This window comes from Equus przewalskii, chromosome 8 (genome assembly GCF_037783145.1).
Source record: "Equus przewalskii isolate Varuska chromosome 8, EquPr2, whole genome shotgun sequence".
Lineage (NCBI taxonomy): Eukaryota > Metazoa > Chordata > Mammalia > Perissodactyla > Equidae > Equus > Equus przewalskii.
In genome coordinates, this window is record NC_091838.1 from 74,308,571 (window position 1) to 74,333,939 (window position 25,369).

Below are 25,369 nucleotides of genomic sequence, written 5' to 3' on the forward strand. Positions count from 1 at the left end.
CAAAAGAAAAATGGAGATCTACTGCTTAAAAACGCTGTGAGCTTATGGAAATGCTGTGAAGAAATCATCCAATTTATGTCAAATGTAACTAAAGGCAGATTTACTTTTAATGTCCGGACATGCTAATTTAATAGCAGAATTCCAATTTTTATCTTAATACCCTTATTAACTGAGAGATCATCTATAAGGCCTTAACAATCTAGAGAGCAAGCCTAGAAGAAAGAAGCTACCAAATTAACTGTACTTGAGTGAGTTGAAGTGGGCCGTATTCTTTTGTATGTAGAACTTAATGAACTTAAATCCTTATCTTATGTTAGTTCATTAAGTGTTAATTAAATATTAATTACGTATTAGTTATTTAGTTAATTAGCTAATTAAATATTAAATGCCGTTGCAAGTGAGGTACCAGGTATTTTTTGGAATATATGCATGAATAAAACTGTCCTGGTTCTTAACAAACATGATGGATAATTGACGTGCACCGTAACTATGATACAATATATGGGTTATGGGAAAAGGTCAAAAAGTGCTATAGCAGTTCAAAACAAAGAATTCAAGTTGAATTTGGGATGGGGAGCGATCTCTTTTGGGGTGGACTTAGGTAGGTAAGTAAGGTTTAGCTGGTTGAGATGCGTGAGCAGAGACAGAGAATAAGTGTGGACTTGGAGTGAGGAGCAGAGATTAGTTGTTACCATTGGCTGGAGCGTCGGATATGGTTAACGGGTTAGTATGTGAGTTGAGGCTACACTATAGAGGTCTTAAAATTTTATATTTAAATGTTGAGGTCATTGGTCGAGATCTCAGCTCCAGGATGTGAAATGGCTAGAATTGTCCTTTAAGAAAGTTACTTAGACGAGCTTTATAGGATGGATTTGAACCAGGGTCAGTATGTTAGGAGGTTACTATTGGAAAATTCTTGACGAGAAGGTATAAGAACCAGAAGTAATTGGTTGCATGCTTCAAGAGGTAAATAAAGTTTAGTTTTCTCCCTCTTAGCAAAGTGGATTTTGAACTTTGTAGAAAATTAGTGGTTTATTTTAATTTCGGGGAATTTTACAACCTCTTTTACTGCTAAACCACTTCAGGAAAAGTTTTATTTTAGTTTAAACTTAGTTTTCTCTGTGTTTCTCCTTTCTTTAAGAAAAGTCTTTTATATACTATTCTTAGATACTGAAAAATGTGTCCTATGCTCACTGTTTATTAAAAATGTAATATTCAAGGGGCTGGCCTGGTGGTGTAGTGGTTAAGTTTGGCACTGTCTGCTTCAGTGGCCCAGGTTCGCAGGTTCGGATCCCAGCTGTGAACCTACACCACTCATCAAGCCATCCTGTGGCGGCGACTCATATAGAAAATAGAGGAAAGAATGGCACAGATGTTAGCTCAGGGCCACTGTTCCTCAAGTGAAAAGAGGAAGATTGGCCACAGATGTTAGCTCAGGGCCAATCTTCCTCACTAAAAAAAACAATTCAGTATTTCTATTAAATCATTTATTTTCTTTACTAGATCAAATAACGATTGAAATAAAAAACCTACTTCAATGTTGAACTAAAGCATTTTTTGCAAACAAAATTTCCAGAGCAATGTTTTTCCATCTTAAGAGCTACTTTCTCTAGTCATTCATTCACTAGAAGTGAAATACTTTTGTTTTGAGACTGTTCTTTCTTAATGCCAGAAGACTTCTGTGAGGTACTAATTTTGCAAAGTATGCTATGCACTTACCGTTTTTACTTTGACTAAAAGTAATTATTTCACTTATCATTGAAAGTACTATTCTTAATTGCATACTTGTTCATATGCTATAAAAGTTTTAACATTGAAAGAAAAAATTAATGCTGCAAAGGTAAATGTGATTTTAATAGTGTAGTTTCTATGTAAAATATTTTTGCTTTTTCTTTCTTGCCGTTCTCTTCTTAAATATCATCTATTAGGAATCTACCTATTTCATGTTTTGCAAACTATGGTTCTGATTTTTTTAAGTGGAATCCGTTCAACTCAAGATTTCAGTTTTTGGAAAATTTAGTAGGTTAGGATAAAAATGCAGTACTTTTAGTTAGAGATGTATCATAAGAGGGTATGGTCACCCAATTATCAAAATTCCTTCTTTAATGTTTTGAACTTAGAAAATTTAGTTTGACTGTTTAGAGCAGACATCATATTAGTGTTTGTTGAATACTGGGGCAAAAATCTGGGATGGTGGAGTAGCAGGGAAAAAGGGAGATAAAGATTGAGATTAAAGTTAATATTGTAGGGGGCTGGCCCCGTGGCCGAGTGGTTAAGTTCGCGTGCTCTGCTTCAGCAGCCCAGGGTTTCATGGGTTCAGATCCTGGGTGCGGATGTGGCACTGCTCATCAGGCCATGCTGAGGCTGTTTCCCACATAGCACAACCAGAGGCACTCACAACTAGAATATACAGCTATGTACTGGGAGACTTTAGGGGGAAGAAAAGAAAAAAATAAAGAAGACTGGCAACAGTTGTTAGCTCAGGTGCTAATCTTAAAAAAATACTAAAAAAAAAAAGTTAGTATTGTACATTGTCAGATACTGTGCTGGGTGATTTCACTAGCTTTATCTTATTTAATCCTTATAATATAATTACCAGGTAAGGGGCAGGTATTGTCACTTACGTGTTAACAAATGAGAAGACTGGCCAATAGCTCTCAACTTTGAAGTTCTTTGTATTGATTGATTCTGTACCTCTAAAGATTTCATAAGAACGTTTTTACACCTAAGTTATTCCTCAACATTTATAAAATTCTGTTCAAATTAACTTTGACATTTGGAAATAAAATTAGACATTTGGATGTAGAATGTCAACAGCTGTGATAAAAGATAAAAGCTCTTCATGTTTCTTAAACTTTTCCCCCAAAGTTGATAGAGGAGAGTAAACTGATATTTGACCCTTGGTTGTCTGGAAGTAGCTTAAAGTAAGAAATTGGAGGTTTCTCTGAAGTATCTCATGTTTTATTGTACAAATTAGTGGAAATTTTATATACCATTATACAGTTATCTCCATGATTTTTGTATATAGAAAAATAAGTAGTTTTCTTCTCAGAAGTCTGAGTGAAATTGTTCCAGTGAGAGGAACATTAAGGTGAAAATTTTATACTTCATTTGACTCCCTAGTCCAACAGTGCTTACACATCTCCCACTAGTGTCTGCATGGTGGAATTGAGATCGTTTTTGTTCGAACTGAATATATTTTATGCCAGTTCTTGTTTTAGAAGTGGGTAGTTAAATTGAATTTTTTTTTAACTTTCACAGATCTCCCCCAGTTGAGTTAGTAGCTCTGCTTTTTCTTCCTTGTTGTGCGTAGTGAGCCCTCAAAGGGAAATTCCCTACCTACTTTGGAAAGATGCTGAGTAGTAAATTGTATCGGTAAGTCTAGGACAGGGGTTCTTAGAAGTTAGTGTGCTTATTAATCCTTGGGATGCTTGTTAAAAGTGCAAGGTCTTAGGCAGGCCCCATGGCCTACTGGTTAAGTTTGGCACACTCTACTTCGGTGACCCAGCTTTGGTTCCCAGGCATGGACCTACACGACTCGTCAGTGGCCATGCTGTGCCAGGGACCCACATACAAAATACAGGAAGACTGGTACAGATGTTAGCTCAGGGCCAATCTTCCTCAGAAAAAAAAAAAAGTACAAGATCTTTGGTCCCCAAATCCATGGATTTGCTGCCAGGGCACAGTAGAGAGCCCAGAAATCTGTTTGTTGTTGTTCTTCCCAAGGTGATTTTGATGCACGTTGTGTGGAAACAGGATTTGAAAATCACTGGTCTGGTATTTGGAAATTCTTTTCCTCTCCGTTTCCCTTTACTACTGAACTTCTAGAAAATAGTGTCCAGTTACTGCGTCTGCCCCCTTGCCTCCCGTGTTCCTGGTTCCACTGCAGTCTGACTTCCACGCCTGCCAATCTGTTGAAGCTCTTCTTGCAAGAGTAACCCGTGCACTGGACCTCTAACATTTCTCTGCTTTTTCCTATCTCCCTGAATGGCTCTTTTTGTGGCCTCTGCTTCAACTCAACCTTTTAATATTTTTCTCCCAAACTTCTTTTCTCACTCTATACTCTGTTTTGTCTTCAAGATTATAACTATTTACTAACATTCTGATTAAGCCCAAATTTATATTTTGTGGTCTTATCTTTCTTTTGAAGTTCAGTCCATTATTTCCATTTGGGGACAGTTGACATGATGATATTGAGTCCTCTTATTAATGAACATGGTGTCTCTCTCTCTTTAATGTCTTTCAATGACATTTTATAATAATCTTCATAAAGGTGTAAGAAAAGGTGTATTCCAAGGAGTTTATAATTTTTTGTCTTTTTAAATATTGAGACTTTTTGGTTGTTAATATATGGAAGTGCAGTTGACTTTTGTATATGGATCTTAGATCTATTGGTTTTGTAAACTCTCACTAACTCTAGGAATTTTTTAAAGATTTTTTTTAGTTTTCTGTGTACACAACCATTCATGAATATTGACAGCTTTGTTTCTTCCTTTGTCATCCTTATTCCTTCTTGTTCTTATTGCACTAATTACGACCTCAAGTACATTATGGAATAAAGTGATAATAATGGGCCAGTTTTTCCCTTAGTTTGAAGGGACTGCTTTTGACTTTTGTTTTTTTGAGGAAGATTAGCCCTGAGCTAACATCTGCTGCCAATCCTCCTCTTTTTGCTGAGGAAGACTGGCCCTGGGCTAATATCTTTGCCCATCGTCCTCTGCTTTATATATGGGACGCCTACCACAGCATGGCGTGCCAGGAGTGCCATGTCCGTACCTGAGATCCGGACCGGCAAACCCTGGGCTGCCGAAGCAGAACGTGCAAACTTAACCGCTGCGCCACTGGGCTGGCCCCTCTTTGGTTGTTTTTAATTAGAAAAATTCTCAGTCCTTGGCTCCTCAAACATGGCTCACTCTCATTCTGTCTTGATCTTCTGAGACTAATGAAAAGTGTTTGTTGGGCCTTCTCCCTTTTTTACTTATGTCTGCTAAGCTCTCTTACATATTATTCATTCCTTTGTTTCTCTATGCTACATTCTAGGAAGCTTCTTTAGTTTTAGTCACTAGTTCTCTCTTTATCTGTCCCTAATTTGCTGTTTAAACTCGTCATATGAACTTTCTAGTTTCAGTACTGCGTCTTTTGTATGTGAAAGTTGTATTTGGCTATTTTTCAAATCTACATGTCATCTTTGATAGACTTTTATTTAGTTGTCAAATTTTTTTTTCTCTCTGTAACCACGAAAAAACTTATTTTAAATTTTGAATCCATTAATTCCAATGATATCTTCAGTCCTCAAGGATTGGATTCTGCTGCCTCTCATTCATAGTGGTTTTTACCTCGTGTGATCTGTGAATTTTAATTTTGATCTCACATTCATGGTAACTTGATTTGTGGGAATTCTTTGAGGTCTGGACTTCTGGTATGTCCTCCATAAAAGGCTGTATTTTGCTTCTGCTGAAGGCCTGGATGCACTGTTATCCAGGTACCACTTTGAACTGCGTTCTTGTCTTCAGTTTTTTGAGCCACACAGATACTGTGAATTCTGTCAAACGAAGGAGAGAGCCTGGGTGCTGGGTGTATGGTTGAATTCTCTGGAGAGACTTTGTTTTTTCTGGTTGCCCTCAGAGCCAAGGCCAACACAGGCAAACTTCTTGACGGTCTTCTGCCACAGAACATTCCCACAGATTCACTGAGGGTGTCATCTTTTAGTGGGTCCTGAATTGAGGCAAGAATTTCTGATCTGATAGCTGCCTTTGCTAGGTGGGCCCTAAGCTTTGTCTCCAGTCTCCTGTGTATACAACCCTTTAAACCACTTGCTGTTGGCCGTCAGAGATCTGAAGGTGTGCCTAGGACAGCTGTTGGCTTCACTGTATACTTAACCTCTCCAGATCCTAGCCTTCTTGTGGAGTTTGGACTGGAGTTTTCTTTCTTGCCAGCTCATCTAGGTATTTAAAAGTCTTATATATATTCTAGCCTTTTATTGTTGTTTTATGAAAGGATCTGGCAAGCAGCAGAAATATGTATCATATTTTTGGAAATGGAAACATTGACTTTCTTTTAGATAATATTCTTTTGATTGATAATCTTTGCATATTGTCTAGAGGAAGAAAGTATAATTAAAATAAAGAATTCTTAAAGTAATTTTTCTTATTGTTAATTACAGACATTTAGATCATCACAAACTGTGGGATCCCAATGAATTTGCAGTTCACTGCTTTAAAATTATAATGTATTCCATTCAGGTAAGGGTTGGCTAACTGTTTATTATATTTATATAAGTTAATTTTGGTTCTATGTCGATGAGCATATAATCAGACAGATATAGAACACTGTAGGATATGAAACGTTTTTAATTTCGTTCTTTGTCTTACTTATTTCTTTTTACCACTTATTTTTTTATTAGGCAAGATGAAAAGATATTTAATAAAAAGAAGTAAATGATTTTATGGTGGTGCTCCTTATTGTGTATTTATATCTCACTGATAAACTGGTATTGGAATTGATATTTATTATGGCAGCATATAGCTGATAATAATAGCCACCATTTATTTATGATGTAATGGTACATATATTAACTCCTTTACTCTTTATAGAACCTTATGGTGAGGCACTCTTCTCTACTGCAGAGGGACTACCTTGGTTTTCCTTGAAAGCTGACCAGACCCAATTAGCTCTTAATTCAAGTGGGATTTTAGGTCTTTTTTTTTTTTAACACCATCTACATTTTTAATGCCCTAAAAAGTCATCAATAATTTAAAGGAGATAAGGTAGTAAAAATGAGTTTTTAATATAGGTCGTACCAGGATTTACATCCTGTATGTGCTGTTTACTAGTTGTATGAACTTGAGCAAATTATTCAGCCTCTCTGAGCTTCAATTTCCTCATTTCTGAAAAGAAACCTTTAATGCATGCATTGAATGGTTTATTTATATATTAAAATAGAAGCTACCATTTATCAAGTGCTGGCTCTACTTATAACTATGCTAATAACCTTATATGCTTTACCTCATTTAATCCTCCTTACTTTATGAGGTAGGCACGGTTATTATCCCCATTTTACAGATCAGAAAACTGACCTTTAAAGAGGTCAGGCAACTCATTCAAGGGCACAGAAGTGGAAAGTGAACTCAGGATTCAAATTCTGATCATTCTATTCCAGAACTTTTGGTCTAAATTAACCGTTAAGTTAAGGTTAGTATAGCATGCCCAGCATAATATAGGTTTTCAGTAAATGGTAGTTATAATGAAGCTGGTTTGGATGTGGAAGGGTAATAACAAAAATTTTTTTGCCTTGTATTGAGGTATAATTACATACAACATTGTGTAAGTTTAAAGTATACAGCGTAATGATTTGATATATGCATATATTGCAAAATGATTACCACAATAAATTTACTCAAAATCTTTCACCTCACGTAGTTACAGACCCTTTTTTCCTTGTGATGAGAACTTTTAAGATCTTTTAATTTAATTTTAATTCAAGTAGATGAGAAGTCAGTCTGGCAGTCTGTGGACATAATTAAGGCTGTTCTCCTAGTCTTTTGTAGCCTTGTATTTCTTTATTTACCCTCCTCGTTCAGATTTAGTTACTAAATGGAATTATTTTTTGCAAGAAGTAAATTAATAAAGCAGATTACAAAGTTGAAGAAACTTAAGGAATCAGTAAATATTTGTTGATTAAATGTTAAAGTGCCTAGAACAGTGACTGGCACCTGGTTGCTTCTGAATGAAATGTTTTTTGTCATCATTATTCTTAGGTTCAGTGTTACAGTAATGTATTATTCCAGGAGCTACCAATTGAAGAGTAGTAATAATAGCTAGTTATTAAACACTTTTCAGATAATAAACACAGTTTTAGGTGCTTTACACAAATTAACTCATTTAATTGCCACAACAATCCTGTGAAATAACTGTTGTTATTTTCTAAATATTGTAGGTGAGGAAAACTGGCATACAGGGAGGTTAACTAACTCTCTCTTAAGCTATGAGCTATCAGGCTGTTAAGCAATGGAGCCAGAATTTGAATTTGGGCAAATCTGACTCCAGGGCTTACACTCTTAGCCACTATCTGATGTTGCTTCTTAAAGCTCTTCATCCATTAATATTCCTTCAAACTTCAGTATAAGGGTGAATTTTACTGTAGGTAAATGATACCTCAATAAACCTGAATTAAAAAACATACAGTATAAAGTCTAACATCTTTATAGTTCCATTCCTTTTTCTCCATTTTTTTCTATACATGGTACTATTCTTGAGTTGTTGTGAACATGTGCTGTCGCTTGCTTAGGATAGCCCTGAGTTATGTAATTATTAACAACACTCTCATTCACTCTCTGAAGTGTCCTGATTTGGACAGTAAATCAAATTGCCATCCTATTAATAAGGCAGACTAGTTACATAAAGTTCACATATCAAAAGCATACAGCTTCCTGGGGAAGAAGTTCCGTTTCATGTTGTGTATGTGTCTGTCTGTCTGACCTTCTTCTATTTTAACGTAGCTTTAAATGAAGCAAAAAGTAAAGAGAAAAAATGCAAACTTCGTTTTTATTTTGGGTTGTTATAGAAGTAGATGTGTTATGACAGAAATGCCAGAAATACCTGGAGATGAAATTGGTTATATTAATAGATGGAGGAGAGTTTTTTGCTGTTGAGCAGAGTAGCGGTTGTGTGCTGGACACTGCTTGTTAATGTGAAGCCACCCATTCCGAAGCAGAGAACGTAACCAGCCCGAGAGCAGGGCAGTGGGGCTATCCAGTGAGAAATAGTGTTTGTCTAGTTTGGAGAAGAGAGAAGTACTGTAAATGTCATAATCAGTATTTTGTTTTTCAAGTAATTTTATCGGGATCATAATGGTTTATAACATTGTGTAATTTTGTGTGTACATTATTATCAATTGCTGAATACATTTCATCGTGCTTACCCCAAGTAGTCTTAATTTTTATCCATCACCATACACGTGTCCCTTTATCACTTTTGCCCACAATAATCAGTATATTTTTAACAACATTTTGTCCTATTATTAAATTAATAAGAGAGTATAAAGAGAATAAAAACTTCTCATAAATCCCCTCTGTCGGAGATGGCCAGTATTAATATTTAGATATATATAATTCTAGCTATACTTTTAAAAAACAAGATTGAGTTTTATTAAACATAGTATTTTGCAACTTGCTTTTTTCACTCAGAATAACATACATATTTTCTTTTATACCTATTTATTCCTTAAAAGAATAGTTTTTGTGGCTACATATTGTTCTATAACATGAGTACCAGTCTCCTATAATTGGACATTTAAATGTCGCATGGTTTTTCATTCTTATGAATTCTGCCAGATGCATCTTTGTACTGTTTTGTTTATTTTTTAGGCTCAGTATTCTCACCATGTGATCCAGGAGATTCTAGGACACCTTGATGCTCGTAAAAAAGATTCTCCACGGGTTCGAGCAGGTATTATTCAGGTTCTGTTAGAGGCTGTTGCCATTGCTGCTAAAGGTTCCATAGGTGAGTGCTAGCAAAAAAGAACGTTAATGCATTAATCTGCTTCAGAATGTTTTTTTCAATAAGTATAGCAATGTGTGGAAAACTGTTTGAAAATACTTCTTATGTTTTTAAATGTGCTATAATTTCTCTTGAAATTTTGGGTTCACATGATTATTCTCAGACTTCTTTAGGGTACAGTTAAGCACTTTTCCTCCAAATAAAACTCTCCTTCTCTTCCTGCTTTTTTCTAATAAAGATTTTTGAATACCAATTATATGCTAAACATTTGGAAGGATATAGATGTAAGAAACTTACAGTTTACTTGGAGTTAGACAACTCTACCTAATATGGTAATCCAAGACAGAATTTTTATGATCACGTATCATCACATATCAGAGAAAAGAGGAAAAATGGATTAGTAAGAGCAAAATATTCTGTAGCCTTTTGGGATAGAATGTGTGCTGGTAGTGTGGAGGAAGTCAAAGAAGTGGCTTTAAAACTAAAGTTGTAGCCAGATCATGATATAATTCTACAGTTGACTGACACTCCTTAAGGATTTACTGTAATCCTTATCAGAGATATCCAGTAGGATAATTCATTTGGCTGCAAAATGTAGGACACATTAGAAATAACAGGTGGTTGTCATCATGGTTGTAGGCATGAGAGGAAGAACTTGACCATGGACGGCAGCAGTAGGAGCTGGAATGTAAAGTCAACAGGATTTGATAACTGACTGACTATGGGGGTAGCAAGGAAAAGGGACAGGTCAGAGATCGTGGTTTTTCACCTACATATGATCAGAAGAATGGAAGGGTCCTTAGTTGAATGACTGAAGTTAGGAGAATCTGGTTATGGTTTCTTTGCTTCAAAGTCAAAGTGAAAGAATATATTAGCTAATGAAATATTCTAATATTTATTCGTTGTCAAATAAGAGTAAGCATTTTGCATATGGACTTTTCATTACTCATGTTGTAACTTATCTCAAAGAGAGGGAAGCAGGTTATTTAATTGGAAAGTTATTTAATTTGAAATATGAAATGAAACAGATGATACACTGAGTCATCACACTTACTGATGTCTGGTATGTGTGAGGTCCTGTGTGCTGGGCTCCGTACATTCAGAGAAGTATTTGAATGTGGCTGGCTGTCCTGGAGGAGGTTGTAAGGGACAGGAGGAGGCAGAAATAGAACACGGTAATTAAAATACAGTGTGATTGTTGCAGTGACAGCAATATGTGCATAGTAATTATAGAACTGAAAGTACAGAGCAAATTTAGTTTACCTGGCTCCGATAGATCAGCTAGTTTCTGTCTAATAATTGAGGCAGATTCTTCCTTCTTCAGTCTCAAAAGATGCAAATAAATTTCCTATGCCACAACAAGCTATATTTTGACCCACCAATCAAGTTAAACAGTGTCCCAGTACACATTATTTTGAGAAGATAAGATGAAATAGGTGAAAAGGTTTTGGTAATCTTTATATGCGTGTATGCATTTTATGTGGTTTGTACCAGAGATTCCAACAGCAAGTTGCTCATAGAACCAGTAGATACTTGTTGGAATATCTAGGAGACATTCTTATTTAAATGTCTCTCATTTACTTTTCTTTGAGGAAGATTAGCCCTGAGCTAACTACTGCCAGTCCTTCTCTTTTTGCTGAGGAAGCCTGGCCCTGAGCTAACATCCGTGCCCATCTTCCTCTACTTTCTATGTGGGACATCCACCACAGTATGGTGTGCCAAGCAGTGCCATGTCCGCACCCGGGAACCAAACCGGCCAACCCCGGGCCGCTGAGAAGCGGAACGTGCGAACTTAACCTTAACCGCTGCGCCACGGGGCTGGCCCCTCTCATTTACTTTTTTAATGAACGGTTAGTTCGTAAATTATTAAGTATTCCCAGCCAATTAGAAAATGTCCAAAAAATTTCTGTTGAGAAATATGAGAACTGATTTTGAGTACTTAATACTAGAAAAGTGTATCTGTTCACATCAGTGATCATTTACAGGACCCACGGTACTGGAAGTCTTTAACACTCTTTTGAAACATCTGCGTCTCAGTGTTGAATTTGAAGCAAATGATTTACAGGGGGGATCTGTAGTCAGTGCCAACTTAAACGCAAGTTCCAAAGACAATGATGAGAAGATTGTACAGAACGCTATCATCCAAACAATAGGTGAGTACATTTCACTTTTCAAAACTATTGTGTAAAGCAGGGGTTAAAAAGCTCTCGCAGAAGGTCCTTGACTCTCACAGTGCACTAATGAAAGATGGGTGACAACTTAGACTTTTAAAAATTACTGTATATTTGGAAAATAAACAGACATAAGACACAGAATACTGTATACTCTTCACCCAGAATCATCTGTTAATATTTTATGCCATTTACTTTATCATTTGCACGCATGCTCTCTCTCTCTCACTCCATTTCTGTGTATGCAAGTATGTATGTATGTAGCACATTTTTTCCTTAAACCACTAGATAGTAAGTGCGTATGCATCATGGCCCTTTACCACAGGGTATTTTTCCAAAGAATAAAGATATTTTCTTATATAATCAGAATGCAGTTAGCAATATCAATAAATTTAGCAATGATACAGTACTTTAATTAAGCTTCCATATTTCAGTCTTCTCATTTGACATAATATTCTTTTATGGCATGTTTTTTTTTAGGTCCAGGATCCAGTCTAGGATCATATATTGCATTTAGTTGTAATATTTGTTTAGTTCCTTTAGTTTGGAACATATCTGTTATGAAAGGGACATTTTTTTAGCAGTAGAGCCCCCCCTCCCTTCAAATAGAAATTTCCTCATTTGGGTTTGTCTGGTGTTTACTCCTGATTAAATTTAGGTTATACGTTCCTGGCTGGATACTACGTAAGTGATAAAATGTTCTTCGAAGAGCCCCTTTTTCTTCCCTATGTGTGTCTGTATGTGTGTAGAAATGCATGTGTTTATCTATTTTTTATGGGTATGAGCTCACTGACTTCCTGAGCAGAACAAGACTTTATAGGCTCACAATATAAGAAGATTTTCCTCAGAAATACTGCAAAAGAGGTGGGGGTTTTTTTTATGCTTTTTTCTAAAATTCTCATCAATTCAAGTGGATAAATTCTTAGAACCATACAACCTTCCAAAACTGAATCAAGAAGTAGAGAATTTGAATAGACCAATCGCCAATAAGGAGATCAAAACAGTAATCAAAATCTCCCAAAAAATAAAAGTCCAGAACCAGACAGCTACCCTGGCAAATTCTACCAAACACGCAAAGAAGACTTAACTCCTATCCTTCTCAAACTCTTCCAAAGCGTTCAAGAGGAGGGGGAGCCTCCTAACTCATTCCACAAGGCCAACATTATCCTCATACCAAAGCCAGACAAGGACAGCACAAAGAAAGAAAATTACAGGCCAGTATCACTGATGAACATTGATGCAAAAGTCCTCAACAAGTACTAGCAAATCTAATAGAAGAGTACATTAGAAAGATCATAAACCATGATCAAATGGGATTTATTCCAGGGATGCAGGGATGGTTGGACATTCACAAATCAGTCAACATCATACACCACGTTAACAAAATGAAGAATAAAAATCACGTGATTATCTCAATAGATGCAGAGAAAGCATTTGACAAGATACAGCATCCATTATGATAAAAACTGAGTAAAATGGGTATAGAAGGAAAGTACCTCAACGTAATAAAGGCCATATATGGCAAACCCATAGCTAATAGCATACTCAGTGAAGAAAAACTGAAAGCTATCCTGCTAAGACCAGGAACCAGACAAAGTGCCCTTTTGGCACTCTTAATTTAACATAGCATTGGAAGTTGTAGCCAGAGCAGTCAAGAAAGAAGAAGAAATAAAAGAGATCGAAATTAGAAAGGAAGAAGAGAAACTTTCACTATTTGCAGATGACATGATTTTATATATAGAAAACCCTAAAGAATCCACCAAAAAACTTTTAGAAATAATCAATGAATATGATAAAGTTGCAGGATACAAAATCAACATACAGAAATCACTTGTGTTTCTGTACACTAACAACAAAGTAGCGGAAAGAGAATTTAAGGATGCAATCCCATTTACAATTACAACAAAAAGAATAAAATACCTAGGAATAAATTTAACCAAAGAGGTGAAAGACCTGTACAATGAAAACTATAAGACACCGTTGAAAGAAGTTGAAGAAGACACAAAGAAAGATATTCTGGCCTCTTGGATTGGAAGAATTAACGTAGTTAAAAATGTCCATACTTCCTAAAGCAGTGTACAAATTCAGTGCAATCCCTATCAAAGTTCCAGTGACATTTTTCACAGAAATAGAACAAAGAATCCTAAAATTTATATGGAACAACAAAAGACCCCGAATAGCCAAAGGAATCCTGAGAAAAAAAGAACAAAGCTGGAGATATCACACTACCTAATTAAAAAAGCTTCTGCACAGCAAAGGAAGCCATCAATAAAACAAAAAGACAACCTAACAATTGGGCAGAGATATTTGCAAACCATATATCTGATAAGGGGTTAATATCCAAAATACATAAAGAACTCTTACATCTCAACAACAAAAAAACTAACAACCCAATTAAAAAACGGGCAAAAGATCTCAATATTTTTCCAAAGAAGATACACACATGGCCAAGAGATTTATGAAAAGATGTTCACCATCACTAATTATTAGGGAAATGCAAATCAAAACCGCAATGAGCTATCACCTCACACCCATCAGAATGGTTATTAACAAGATAAGAATTAACAAGGTAAGACATAAGGGGTGTTGGTGAAGATGTGGAGAAAAGTTAAATACTGTATGATCTCATTCATACACTGCTGGTGGGATTGCAACTGGTGCAGCCACTATGGAAAACAGTATGGAGATTCCTCAAAAAATTAAGAATAGAACTACCGTACAGTCCACCTGTTCTTTGGGTATTTATCCAAAGAACATGAAAACATGAATGTGTAAAGATACTTGTACCCCTGTGTTCATTCCAGCCTTATGCACAATAGTCACGAGTTTGGAAACAACCTAAGTGCCAATCAAGGGATGAATGAATGGATAAAGAAGATGTGATATATACACACAATGGAATACTACTCAGCCATGAAAAAGATGAAATCTTGTCATTTGTGACAACATGGATAGAACTTGAGGTTATTAAGCTAAGTGAAATAAGTGAGAGGGAGAAAGTCAAATACCATATGATCTCACTCATAAATAGAAAAGAAAAACAACAACAAACAAACTCATAGATCCAGAGATTAGATTGGTGGTTACCAGAGGGGAAGAGGTGAAGGGTGATTAGGCATATGTGTATGAGTGGTAAACATCATGTAATCTGCACAGAAATTGGAATATAATGATGTACATCTGAAATTCATACAATGTTATAAACCAATGTGACCTCAATAAAAAGCGTAATGAACTACTTCCCTAGCCTTAAACAAACAAAACACTCCAACTCCAAATGATGATAGTTTGCCTCTGTCAACTATGTGCCAAAGACTTTCAGACGTTTACTACTTTATCTGCTAGTCCGTTTTATACATCTTATATTGTGTATGATTAGATGATTTTAGATAACTTATAATGTCATTAGAGTTATATGTGGCTGAAAGATATGTTTTACTACATGTTGAAAGTTTTAGTTAAAAATGTAACTTTGTATTATATGGAAAAATAAACTTTTCAATTTGTAAAATTTATCGTAATATTTTTATAGGATTTTTTGGAAGTAACCTGCCAGATTATCAGAGGTCAGAAATCATGATGTTCATCATGGGGAAAGTACCTGTTTTTGGAACGTCCACCCATACCTTGGATATCAGTCAACTAGGGTATGCATATGTGGTTTTCCTAAGTTCTCAAACTGTAAATTCAAAACTTAGTCTTGGATTAAATTCCATCTTAAAGAAATCTAGAAAATATATATATATTTTAATCATTAGTAATGAGTCCTACGGAAAGTAGTATTTTTATGGCACTAGAATGCTAAGTAATTAAATCAATATTGCATGCTTTTAGAATCAGTTTTCAGTATATATCATAAATTTTCAAATTTTCTGTTTTATGTTGACCAGGTGGAAGGTGCTTAGCCTAGGCATTGTCTAATATAGGTACATATTTAGCATAAAGTTTCAAGTTTTCTGTAAAAATTTTAAAAACTAATGTCCGTGCAACAGGAATGTTGACTTATTCCTAGGATTCTAGAACTGAAAGTGATTTTAAAGATCCTATGTTTTGGCCCCTTTATTTTATAGATTCAACTTGATTTTACAGCATGCTAAAACTTTAGTTTGTGAATATTTTTGTGTTTTGCTAATTTAATAAGGAAATGGTAGCCTTATTTGATTTATATTTCTTTGACCATTAATTAGATAATCCTTTTTCAATTTATTAATTCTTTCTTGAATCATCTGTTTTTATCTGTTAAATAGATATTTATTTAATATATTCTTCAATTTATAGTATCTTTTAATTTGGGTTGTTTGTGTATTCATATGATTTAATTTTCATGTCACATGCATAGGTCTGTTTCCTTTCTGGGCCGATAACGTTTTAATTTTTTTGTTTGAATTTGTTTTTTTTTTTTATACAACTTTATTTATTTGAAGATTGGCACCTGAGCTAACAACTGTTGCCAGTCTTCTTCTTTTTTTTTCCTGCTTTTTCTCCCCAAATCCCCACAGTTCATAGTTGTATATTTTAGTTGTGAGTGCTTCTACATGTGGCATGTGGGAGCCCGCCTCAGTGTGGCCTGACGAGCAGAGCAGTGCCATGTATGTGCCCAGGATCCGAACCAGCGAAACCCTGGGCCGCCAAAGCGGAATGCGGGAACTTAACCACTCGGCCACAAGGCCAGCCCCTTTACATAACTTTAACTCATATGAAATTTACTTTAGAGTTTAAAGTGAGCCATGACTTTAGCTATTATGAAAATAAAATCTGTTTAGCCAGTATGAATAGAGTTTTAAAATCAGTAAACAATAATACCAGTATTTTGTATATTTTAGGGATTTGGGAACCAGGCGGATTCAGATAATGTTGCTGAGATCTTTACTTATGGTAAGACATTTAAGTGAAGAACACACTTAACCTTCATTTATTGAAGAATAGCTTCATGTTATCAGCTGCTTTTTCTTATATAGTCAGATAGTATTTATGGTTAGTTTTTTCTGTGATTTATGTACTTAAATGTTATGCTTTTAATTTTCCTTTATTTTATTATACTTTTACTGTTTATTCCTCCCTTCTATCATCTTGTTTGATTTTCATATTGATGAAACATACAGAGGGCAGAAAGTATTGCCCTTTTATTGATGAAGATGCCTAGGCTGCGAGACTTTGAGGGAAAGGAGTGGAGGAGGTTCACAAAGGTCTCAGAGCTAGAGAACAGAACTTGGACTTGAAATCCAATGTTCTTTCTACATATCATGCTGTTTCTTTCACATCCGGACCAAATAATGGCTTCTTGTTTGGAAAATAAGTCAGGTATAAGCAGCTGAAAAGGGAAAGCATACCTAAAATGGGACGTCCTGTTGTTAATTTATAGCGGTTATATTCATCTTTGATTCAACGAAATTTAGTATAATGCCAAGAACAAGGTAGGAGCTGGTTGTTTGGAATGTGTGTCCTTTCCAAATTAATAATCTTTAAAATTTATCCTGGAAATCTTTATTGTACATGATCCTATTTTTTAAAAGAAATACTTCATACCTAGGGATAAGTACAGAAATATCTTGTGTGGTTTCAATTTAATTCTGTTTATGGTTGCTTGTCATAAAGAATTTTTAAATTCTAATATGGCCAGATTTATCAATCCTTTCCTAGGTTTTGTGCTTTTTTATTTGTATCTTGTTCAAGAGCTCCTTGCCTGCTCTGATGGTATAAATACATTTATTTATATTTCTTATGAAAGTTTTTAAAATTTGGCTTTCTACATCTAGAACTTTCATCTGAAGATTATTTTTGTATGTGGTGTGAGACCTGGATGTATTTTTTATTTTTCTGGGTGGATAGCAATTATCTCACCAATTTTCCTGGTCACTTATAAAATCACCTCCATCCAATAATAAGTGCCCAAATATAAATGTTAGATGTTCCATATATGCTTGTAATCCAGAATAGAAATTGAAATTACCCACCTGAAATTTAATTTGGTCTTAAGTTTTTCATTAAACAAATTCCCTGAGTAAATAATCTTGCCTCTAATCCTAATTGTACCACATAGTCAACAGAATGAATGTCTATGTGGTATGGTTAAAATATTTAATAGCATTTATGTATATGCTCTTTAAAAGCTTTAAATTTAGAAGATAGGAATGGACTCATAAAATTCAAGTCAATTAATAAAATATAGCTTTCCAAAATGAAAATGTATTCCTATTATCATAAATTGCTTACTTTAAAATAAAAGAATAATTTGCAAGTTTAAATTAAAAGTTTTCAGGTTTTACCTGTACTCTTTGCTGCCTAATCTTCTTGTGTCCATTTAGTGTTGACTACCTATCCCATATAGTCCTTTTTTTTTTTAAAGATTGGCCCTGAGGTAACATCTGTTGCCAATCTTCTTTTTTTTCCTTTCTCCCCAAAGACCCCCAGTACATCGTTGTATATTCTAGTTGTAGATCCTTCTAGTTGTGCCATGTGGGACGCCGCGTCAGCATGGCCTGATAAGCGGTGCTAGGTCTGTGCCCAGGATCTGAACCGGGAAACCCTGGGCTGCTGAAGTGGAGCACGTGAACTTAACCACTCGGCTATGGGGCCGGCCTCGCTATTCCAAATATTTTTAACCTCTCTGAGCCTCAATTTTCTTTTGTGAAATGGGGATACACTAATGCCTACCTCACAGGGATGTTGTGAGGATAAAGTTAATACATATATATTGCTTAGATTCATGCCTGGCATGTGGTAAATGTATGCCACTAATTTTATTCTCTTTATGAATGATGTTTTTGTAAATTCAGTAAATCCTCATTACCTTAAAAATTACTTTTTTGTTTTTCCTTTGGGCTTATCTCCATACTTCCTGTTTCCCTTAGTTTATGATTCTTGTAAAGTAATTTGAGAATTTTACCAAAGAAGGACTCATGACAAAGGTTTTCTGTTTCGTTTTTTCTTCCTATTATCAGGTAACCTCTGGATATAAAGCAAAGACGATTGTTACTGCCCTGCCTGGGTCTTTTCTGGATCCTTTATTATCACCATCCCTAATGGAAGACTACGAACTGAGACAGTTAGTCTTGGAAGTAATGCATAATCTCATGGATCGCCATGACAATAGGGCAAAGCTTCGAGGGATCAGGTAATGTGTCATATTGAAATAGGCTTAATGATAATGTTTTAAAATTTCTACATTAATGTATTTAAGTATTGTGATTTTTTTTTAATCCAGGACTTTCAAGTTTTATTAATCCAGAGTTTTATTTAATTGATATCAAGACAACTAGTAATATAGTTTAATATAGCAAATGCTTGGAGCTCTTTTAATGTACTTTCATAGATTTCATCTACCAGTAATCACTAGTTACATGAATTTTATTTTGGTTTTGCTTTAAATTTAGGAATGACATTAGGAGTCAGGATTGCTTTATGCAGTTCCCCTTAATTAAACTTGGTAACTCAGTAGTGTCATTATATTATATGCCTATTTAAAATGCTCATTGAAGTGAGGGTTACATAGTTCGAACTTCTAACTATGATTTGCCATATAAGACATGATATTATAACTAAATATGCTATTCATTAAAAATGATATATTGGTTGTCTCTAGAATAATACCAGATGTAGCTGATCTAAAGATAAAAAGAGAAAAAATTTGTAGACAAGACACAAGTTTCATGAAAAAGGTAAGTAAGTTTATCTTCTAAAAAATAATGCATACTATAAGTTATAGCCATTTGAGTTGTTAGGTAGTTTTATAGTGATCTGTGACCTTAAAATGAAGCCATAGAATTTTGGAGTTGAAAATCTCAAGCCACTGTTCTCAGCCTCCGTCACGTTGTTTCAGCATTCCTAATGGTGTCTCCTCCAGGCTGTGTTTAAGCAGCGGATTGCTGGACCGTGCTGTAAGAGTGCTGAACTTCTTCCTTTGAGTAAAATGTCTCCCTCTAATTTCTGCCCTGCACTCCTCCCCACCCCAAACACCCATGCTGACTCCAATTTTAATGGCTCTTTAGGAGACAGCTTGAAGTTTTTAAAAATACTTATCACCGTTGAATAAGTAGTGTGTTTACTCTGTATTAGGCATTGTTCTGTGCACTGTTTGGGATGTAAACATGAGGTGGGATCTCTGCTCTTATAAGTGGCATTTAGCTAGATTTTCATTATGATCACTTCAATTTTGTAGCTCTGTTGGCAAATGACTGACTTTAGAAAATCCTGGCACCTAAAGTTATTTAGCATATTGAGTAAACTTTCTGTGCACTTATTCTTCATCCAAAGCTTGAGCACCTGGTGTTTGCCAGACAGTGAGCTTGGCATTGCGAGATACAACAGTAACCCTGACACACATGCTAACTGGCCTCAAGATCATCCCTGTCTTGGTAGATGAGTGCCCCCTGATCTTTAGAGGCGCAGGGAACGGCAGACAGAGCCCATAGGAAGAGGGGTGCAGATGTCTATAATGCGTGTTCTGGCTGCGAGCTTCCTCCCTGTCACCGTCTTTTACTTTGCTGTCCCTGTCCGTTACTGTTAACTGCTGTGTTTCAAGTTGATAGGCTCACAGTCAAAAACTTCCTTTGAAAGATAATTTACAGAATATCACGGTTCCAAAATGTGAATAAAAATATTTCTTTGAGTTTGGCTATATTGTATATGCAAAAAGTGGCTAATAAATAGAACAAAGATATTAATTCTTTCGAACTTTTACTTTTTCAGTATTTTTTTATATCACCCAGTTAAAGAAAGAAGTTGTGCCCCATAACTGAGAAACTGTCAATTGTGATTCATAAAATGAATTTTGGAAACTCATTGATAACTCAATCTTTTGGTTTTTGATTTTATATGATGACATTAAGCAATCCTGAACGTTGGGACTGCATGTTATTTTTATCTGATATGACGGTGATAGAGATAATCCTTCTCTGTGCTTAATTTTGCTAGCCAACCAATTTGAAAGGCTACAATTTAACTGAAATATGAGACTATTATTCCATGTTAAATTTTGAATCCGTAAACTGTTCTCTGAGTTAGTTAGCCTTCTATTTTATAATTTAAAATAATTTACCTGGCTAAGTATTAGTTATCATTAGTATAAACCATTCCTTTTAGGATATTTTTCTTTAGGAGCAACCTGTTGACATTTTTTCTTTTATCAGATTTTATTTTTATAATTGGGCACCCTTTTTCATTTACCTTCCAATTTATTTTATCAGTCAAAATGTTATTTGGTTTTCATATGCAGCTTTCACTGGCAACTTACGGAAATTTCAGCAAAGACCTAAGGAAAAAAAGTTGGGGTTCTATAGCCAGGGGCTGATGGACTGCCCTTTGGATAAGAGAATCTTACTTTCGCATGGACAGAACCTTTGGCATTTTCGCTGCCAGCATTGCGTGTTCAGGCAGCTGTGGCTCAGATTACTGCCCAGCCTAAGGCCACTCTGAGTGTTTTAGGGATGTCTTCGATATTGGGGCTAAGTTTGGGAAACTGTCCCCGGGCAGGAAACCCTTACAGTTTACATTGGGAGGGTGTGATGATAACTTCCTAATGAAGCTATCCTTCCAGACAGAGAAAGCAGCTGTTCATATTCAGTGTCTAGAGCCCCACCTCCCAGGCTGCTCTCCTAGGGCTGAGGGCTGTCCTCCAGACGGAAGGTTACCATGTGAGAGCGCTCATGTTCATGTTTTATCAATTCAAGGAATTCTGTGGACAAAAAGCGCTTTTTATTGTGAAATATAGACTATACAGGCATTATTATTTTAATGACTTTAAAGTAAACAGTGTAACCAGAAGCGTCCCAGACGCCCGTCTTGTTTATAGCTCCATCGTCTCCAGACAGTAATCACTGCTCTTACTTTTGTAAAAATTGACTCTTTGCTTTTTTCCTTTTTATAGTTTTACCACCTAAGTCTACATCTATATATCCCTAAATAATACAGAATAGGTTTGCCAGTTTTTGTATTTTGTGTTACAGGAACCATACGCATTATATATTCTTTTATGTTTTCTTTCCTTCATTTAGCTCTATTTTGGTAAAATTCATTCATATGTATAGCTTTTTAGTATTTCATGACACGAATATACAATAAATTATCTATTCTCCTATTGGCAGACATTTGGATTACTTTTAATTTGGGGTTGTTATTAACAGTGCTGCTATAAACATTCTTGTACATGTATTATGCTGTATATAACTCCCATTTCTCTAGATAATGCCAAACCACTTTTTTAAGTCATTATACCTATTTATATTATTATAGCGTAAGTTATATATATTATGTATATACATGTATATATCTATATGTTATACATGTTAGAGTTTAATTGAATCCAATATAGTGGCTATGTAGTAGGTAATTTTTAAAAATACGAATTACTTACGGAACCTAGAGCCTAAACTCCCACGTGGTAAGTACAACTTTACTGTTTGTTAATGTTTAGGATCCACAGGATTCAAGAATACTCTCGAGTGTGAGAGAACCCAGTACATAGACGATGCTTACACACCCAAGGATAGAACCGTTTGAGAGAGAGAGACAGACACCCTGGATTCAGAAAGGTGGAAACCAAAATATCAGCTTCAGAATTAGACAGGAACCTGATAGGAGAGCATAGCTTTATATCTGTAGCCAAAAAAAGTCTCAACACTGTACCACAGATCAAAGCAAACTTAACCAGTCATTAACTGGTGCAACTGAAAAGCTGCAGGCTCCCCTTACCAGGATGGGTCCATGGTGCATGTTAGAACAGAGGAAAATGCATGCTTTTATGGACAGGCTGGCTTCAGAAGACTGTGCTGCTCTTGCTCAGTTCTTACCCCCACTGAGGGGGTCAAGCAGATGAACCTGCTGAGAAACAGGCCTGGAGTGTTAAGCTAAAGTCCTTCCACATACGAATGAGTAGGCCCCGTGTTCTTAACCCTGGCTGCACATTAGGATCACCTGGGGAGCTTTAAGCTTTAAAAACACTGATGTTTGGGCTTTACCACTGACTACTTAAGTCCTATTGCGGTGGGCAGTCCTGAGGAATGGGAAGGTAGAAGCATGGTGGTCATTCAAGTTTCCCAGTGATCGTAGCTTACAGTTAGTGTTGAGAACCAGTGCAGCAAGTTGGGTTCATTGCTACATAGTGACTTGAAATGGGAAACACTCTCTTACTTCTCTTAGCTCTTACTTGGCAGGGACCTATACCCAGGAATGCTTTAGATAGGAAGGCTTTATGTTCTTTATTAACATACTTAGGTTAGTTTGGTTTAGAGGGAAACTCTGTGGAATCCCTAGGGTGTTTCTGTAACCTCTGCCCTATATATAGGCTTTAGACTCCCTTGGGTCACTTCATCCCAAAGTGTAGCAGAACCTGCAGATGCGCCTTCCTGCACAGCTCCTGACCCGCCTCCCAGGAGATGGTTCCCTAAGACGAGAAAGCCTGAGTACACTGCCCCTCAGCCAGATGCCCTCTGTCATTGCCGAGGCTGCCGTAGCTCGGCCACCCATTCCAGTTTCTTCTCATATCAATCTATAATTTGCTGTTGTCTTTCAAATTACTACTAAAACCATTTCATCGTTTACACTAGAACTATTTCTTACTTGCTGTTTTTATGTAAGGTTTCTTCTTCAACTCTAATGTTAGTTTCAAGGTACATATTGGTATATTTGTTGATGTTAATAATTGGAATACAATTTGATCATCTGATTATCAGCTTAAATTTTTCTTTCCTGTTAAATTATGTAATAAGATAGCTACTTTGTAGGAGGTTATATGCATGTGAAATCTGCCTTTATTACTTTTGAAGCAAAATTATCTTTTTCCTCTGTCATTACCCTTTTCAGAATGGGCAGCAGCTATATCGGCACATATATTTGGGCTGTAAAGAGGAAGACAATGTTCAAAAAAACTATGAGCTACTTTATACTTCTCTTGCTCTTATAACTATCGAATTGGCCAATGAAGAAGTGGTTATTGATCTTATTCGATTGGCCATTGCTTTACAGGTATGCTTTCATAACTTCACTGAAGAAAACTTTTTTTAAATTAGACACCGTATTTCAAGTGTTGTTGTCTTTATCCAAGGATGTTAATTTTGAAAAGGCAGTGTCTAATTTTCAGTCTAAAATACTGAAGACTGTGATCACATTCATTTATTCTTTTCCCGTGTTGAATGAGCATTGACTATGTGCTAAATATCAATGAAGGCCATGGGAATACTGTGATGAAGAAGACTGCATGGTCCCTGTGCCCGTACTTTCAGTCTAGTGCAGAAGATAGTCACTGAGTAATAGTTACATGGATGTAGTTGTTTAATTAGAGTTTGTGTTAGGTAATAAAAAGACAGCATGCAATGAGAATATATATGACATATATATAAGAGAGACACACACACACACACACACACACACACACACACTTTTCTTTTTTTCCTTAGCAAAGGCTTTCCTAAGGAAGAGCTATTTAAGTTGAAAGATTTAACTCTCCTATAAATGGGCATTTATGCCCCTTTTGGAATTTTTAAATACAACTTCTTATAAGGTGACATTTTTGTTAGCACTCCACATTACCTACAGTTTTTCAATGTAGTCATAGAGAAAACACTAATGGAGCATAAGACTTTGATCTGTCTGCTGTGCTTGTTTTTTCTTAAAGGACAGCGCAATTATCAATGAGGATAATTTGCCAATGTTCCATCGTTGTGGAATCATGGCACTGGTTGCTGCGTACCTCAACTTTGTGAGTCAGATGATAGCTGTCCCTGCATTTTGCCAGCATGTTAGCAAGGTAAGTATTTAGAAAAGTGCTTCAACTTGATTTTTATACAAAAATGGCTAATTTTCTTCCAGTGATGATTATTTTTAATTTTGATGATCATGTATCAAATTAAGATAATTTTATAAAAGTATTCAGTGACTAAATTGAAACTACAGTGTTTATATTTTCTTTGATGCCTGTTGTTTTATTAGAATATTTCATGTAGTGGTTGAGTAGAATATCTGATTTTGTTGCAGAATACTTCATGTGCTTGAATATATAATTTTTTTCTTTTTAAACCATTATGAATCTTAGTATCTAGATTTTCTTACATTATGCTGTTTTTGTTGTCGTTATTGTTTTAAACCAATCTATTTGAGCCAGCTCTCAAACATTGAATAATTAATGTGCCTCTCAGAGATTTGTCCTATATCATTCAACTATATTGAACTTTTCTCAGCAGTAACTCATTAAATAGTTACTTGCCTGATTTAACATACATTTCTTTTTTTTTTTAAAGATTGGCCCTGAGCTAACATCTGTTGCCAATCTTCCTGGGTTTTTTTTTTCTTCTCCCTAAAGCCCCTCAGTACATAGTTGTACATTCTAGTTGTAGGTTCCTTTGATTGTGCTGTGTGGGACGCCGCCTCAGCGTGGCCTGATGAGCAGTGCCAGGTCTGCACCCAGGATCCGAACCGGCAAAACCCTGGGCCACTGAAGTGGAGCACGTGAACTTAACCACTTGGCCACAGAGCCAGCCCCTAACTTACCTGGCAGAAAAAATCTACTGTACTTTTTATTCTTTGAAAATGTTTGTTAGGGAGAACCTCATTTGTATGACATTGGAAGCACATCTCTCAGTCCGTACTAAAATTTAGGTTTTTAATGCATTCTTTTTTTGTCTTGTTTTGTTTTTTGGGTTTTTTTTGAGGACGATTGGCCCTGAGCTAACATCTGCTGCCAATCCTCCTCTTTTTGCTGAGGAAGA

General features: G+C 35.8%; 1 protein-coding gene across 13 annotated transcripts in view; it reads left to right on the forward strand.

The window, feature by feature from the left end:
• Positions 1-25,369, forward strand: part of EFR3A (EFR3 homolog A) — a 103,748-nt gene that overhangs the window by 50,531 nt on the left and 27,848 nt on the right. For all 13 annotated transcript variants that reach the window (XR_011543523.1, XR_011543525.1, XR_011543524.1 and 10 more), the window contains 9 exons: positions 6,164-6,242; positions 9,366-9,501; positions 11,484-11,651; positions 15,202-15,316; positions 16,493-16,544; positions 18,611-18,783; positions 19,252-19,327; positions 23,469-23,630; positions 24,280-24,411. Coding sequence is in view for 10 of the 13 variants with exons in the window: in XM_008515527.2 (XP_008513749.1) it covers positions 6,164-6,242; positions 9,366-9,501; positions 11,484-11,651; positions 15,202-15,316; positions 16,493-16,544; positions 18,611-18,783; positions 19,252-19,327; positions 23,469-23,630; positions 24,280-24,411 (1,093 nt within the window). In the remaining 3 variants the exon portion in view is untranslated. The remainder of the gene's footprint in view (positions 1-6,163; positions 6,243-9,365; positions 9,502-11,483; positions 11,652-15,201; positions 15,317-16,492; positions 16,545-18,610; positions 18,784-19,251; positions 19,328-23,468; positions 23,631-24,279; positions 24,412-25,369) is intronic.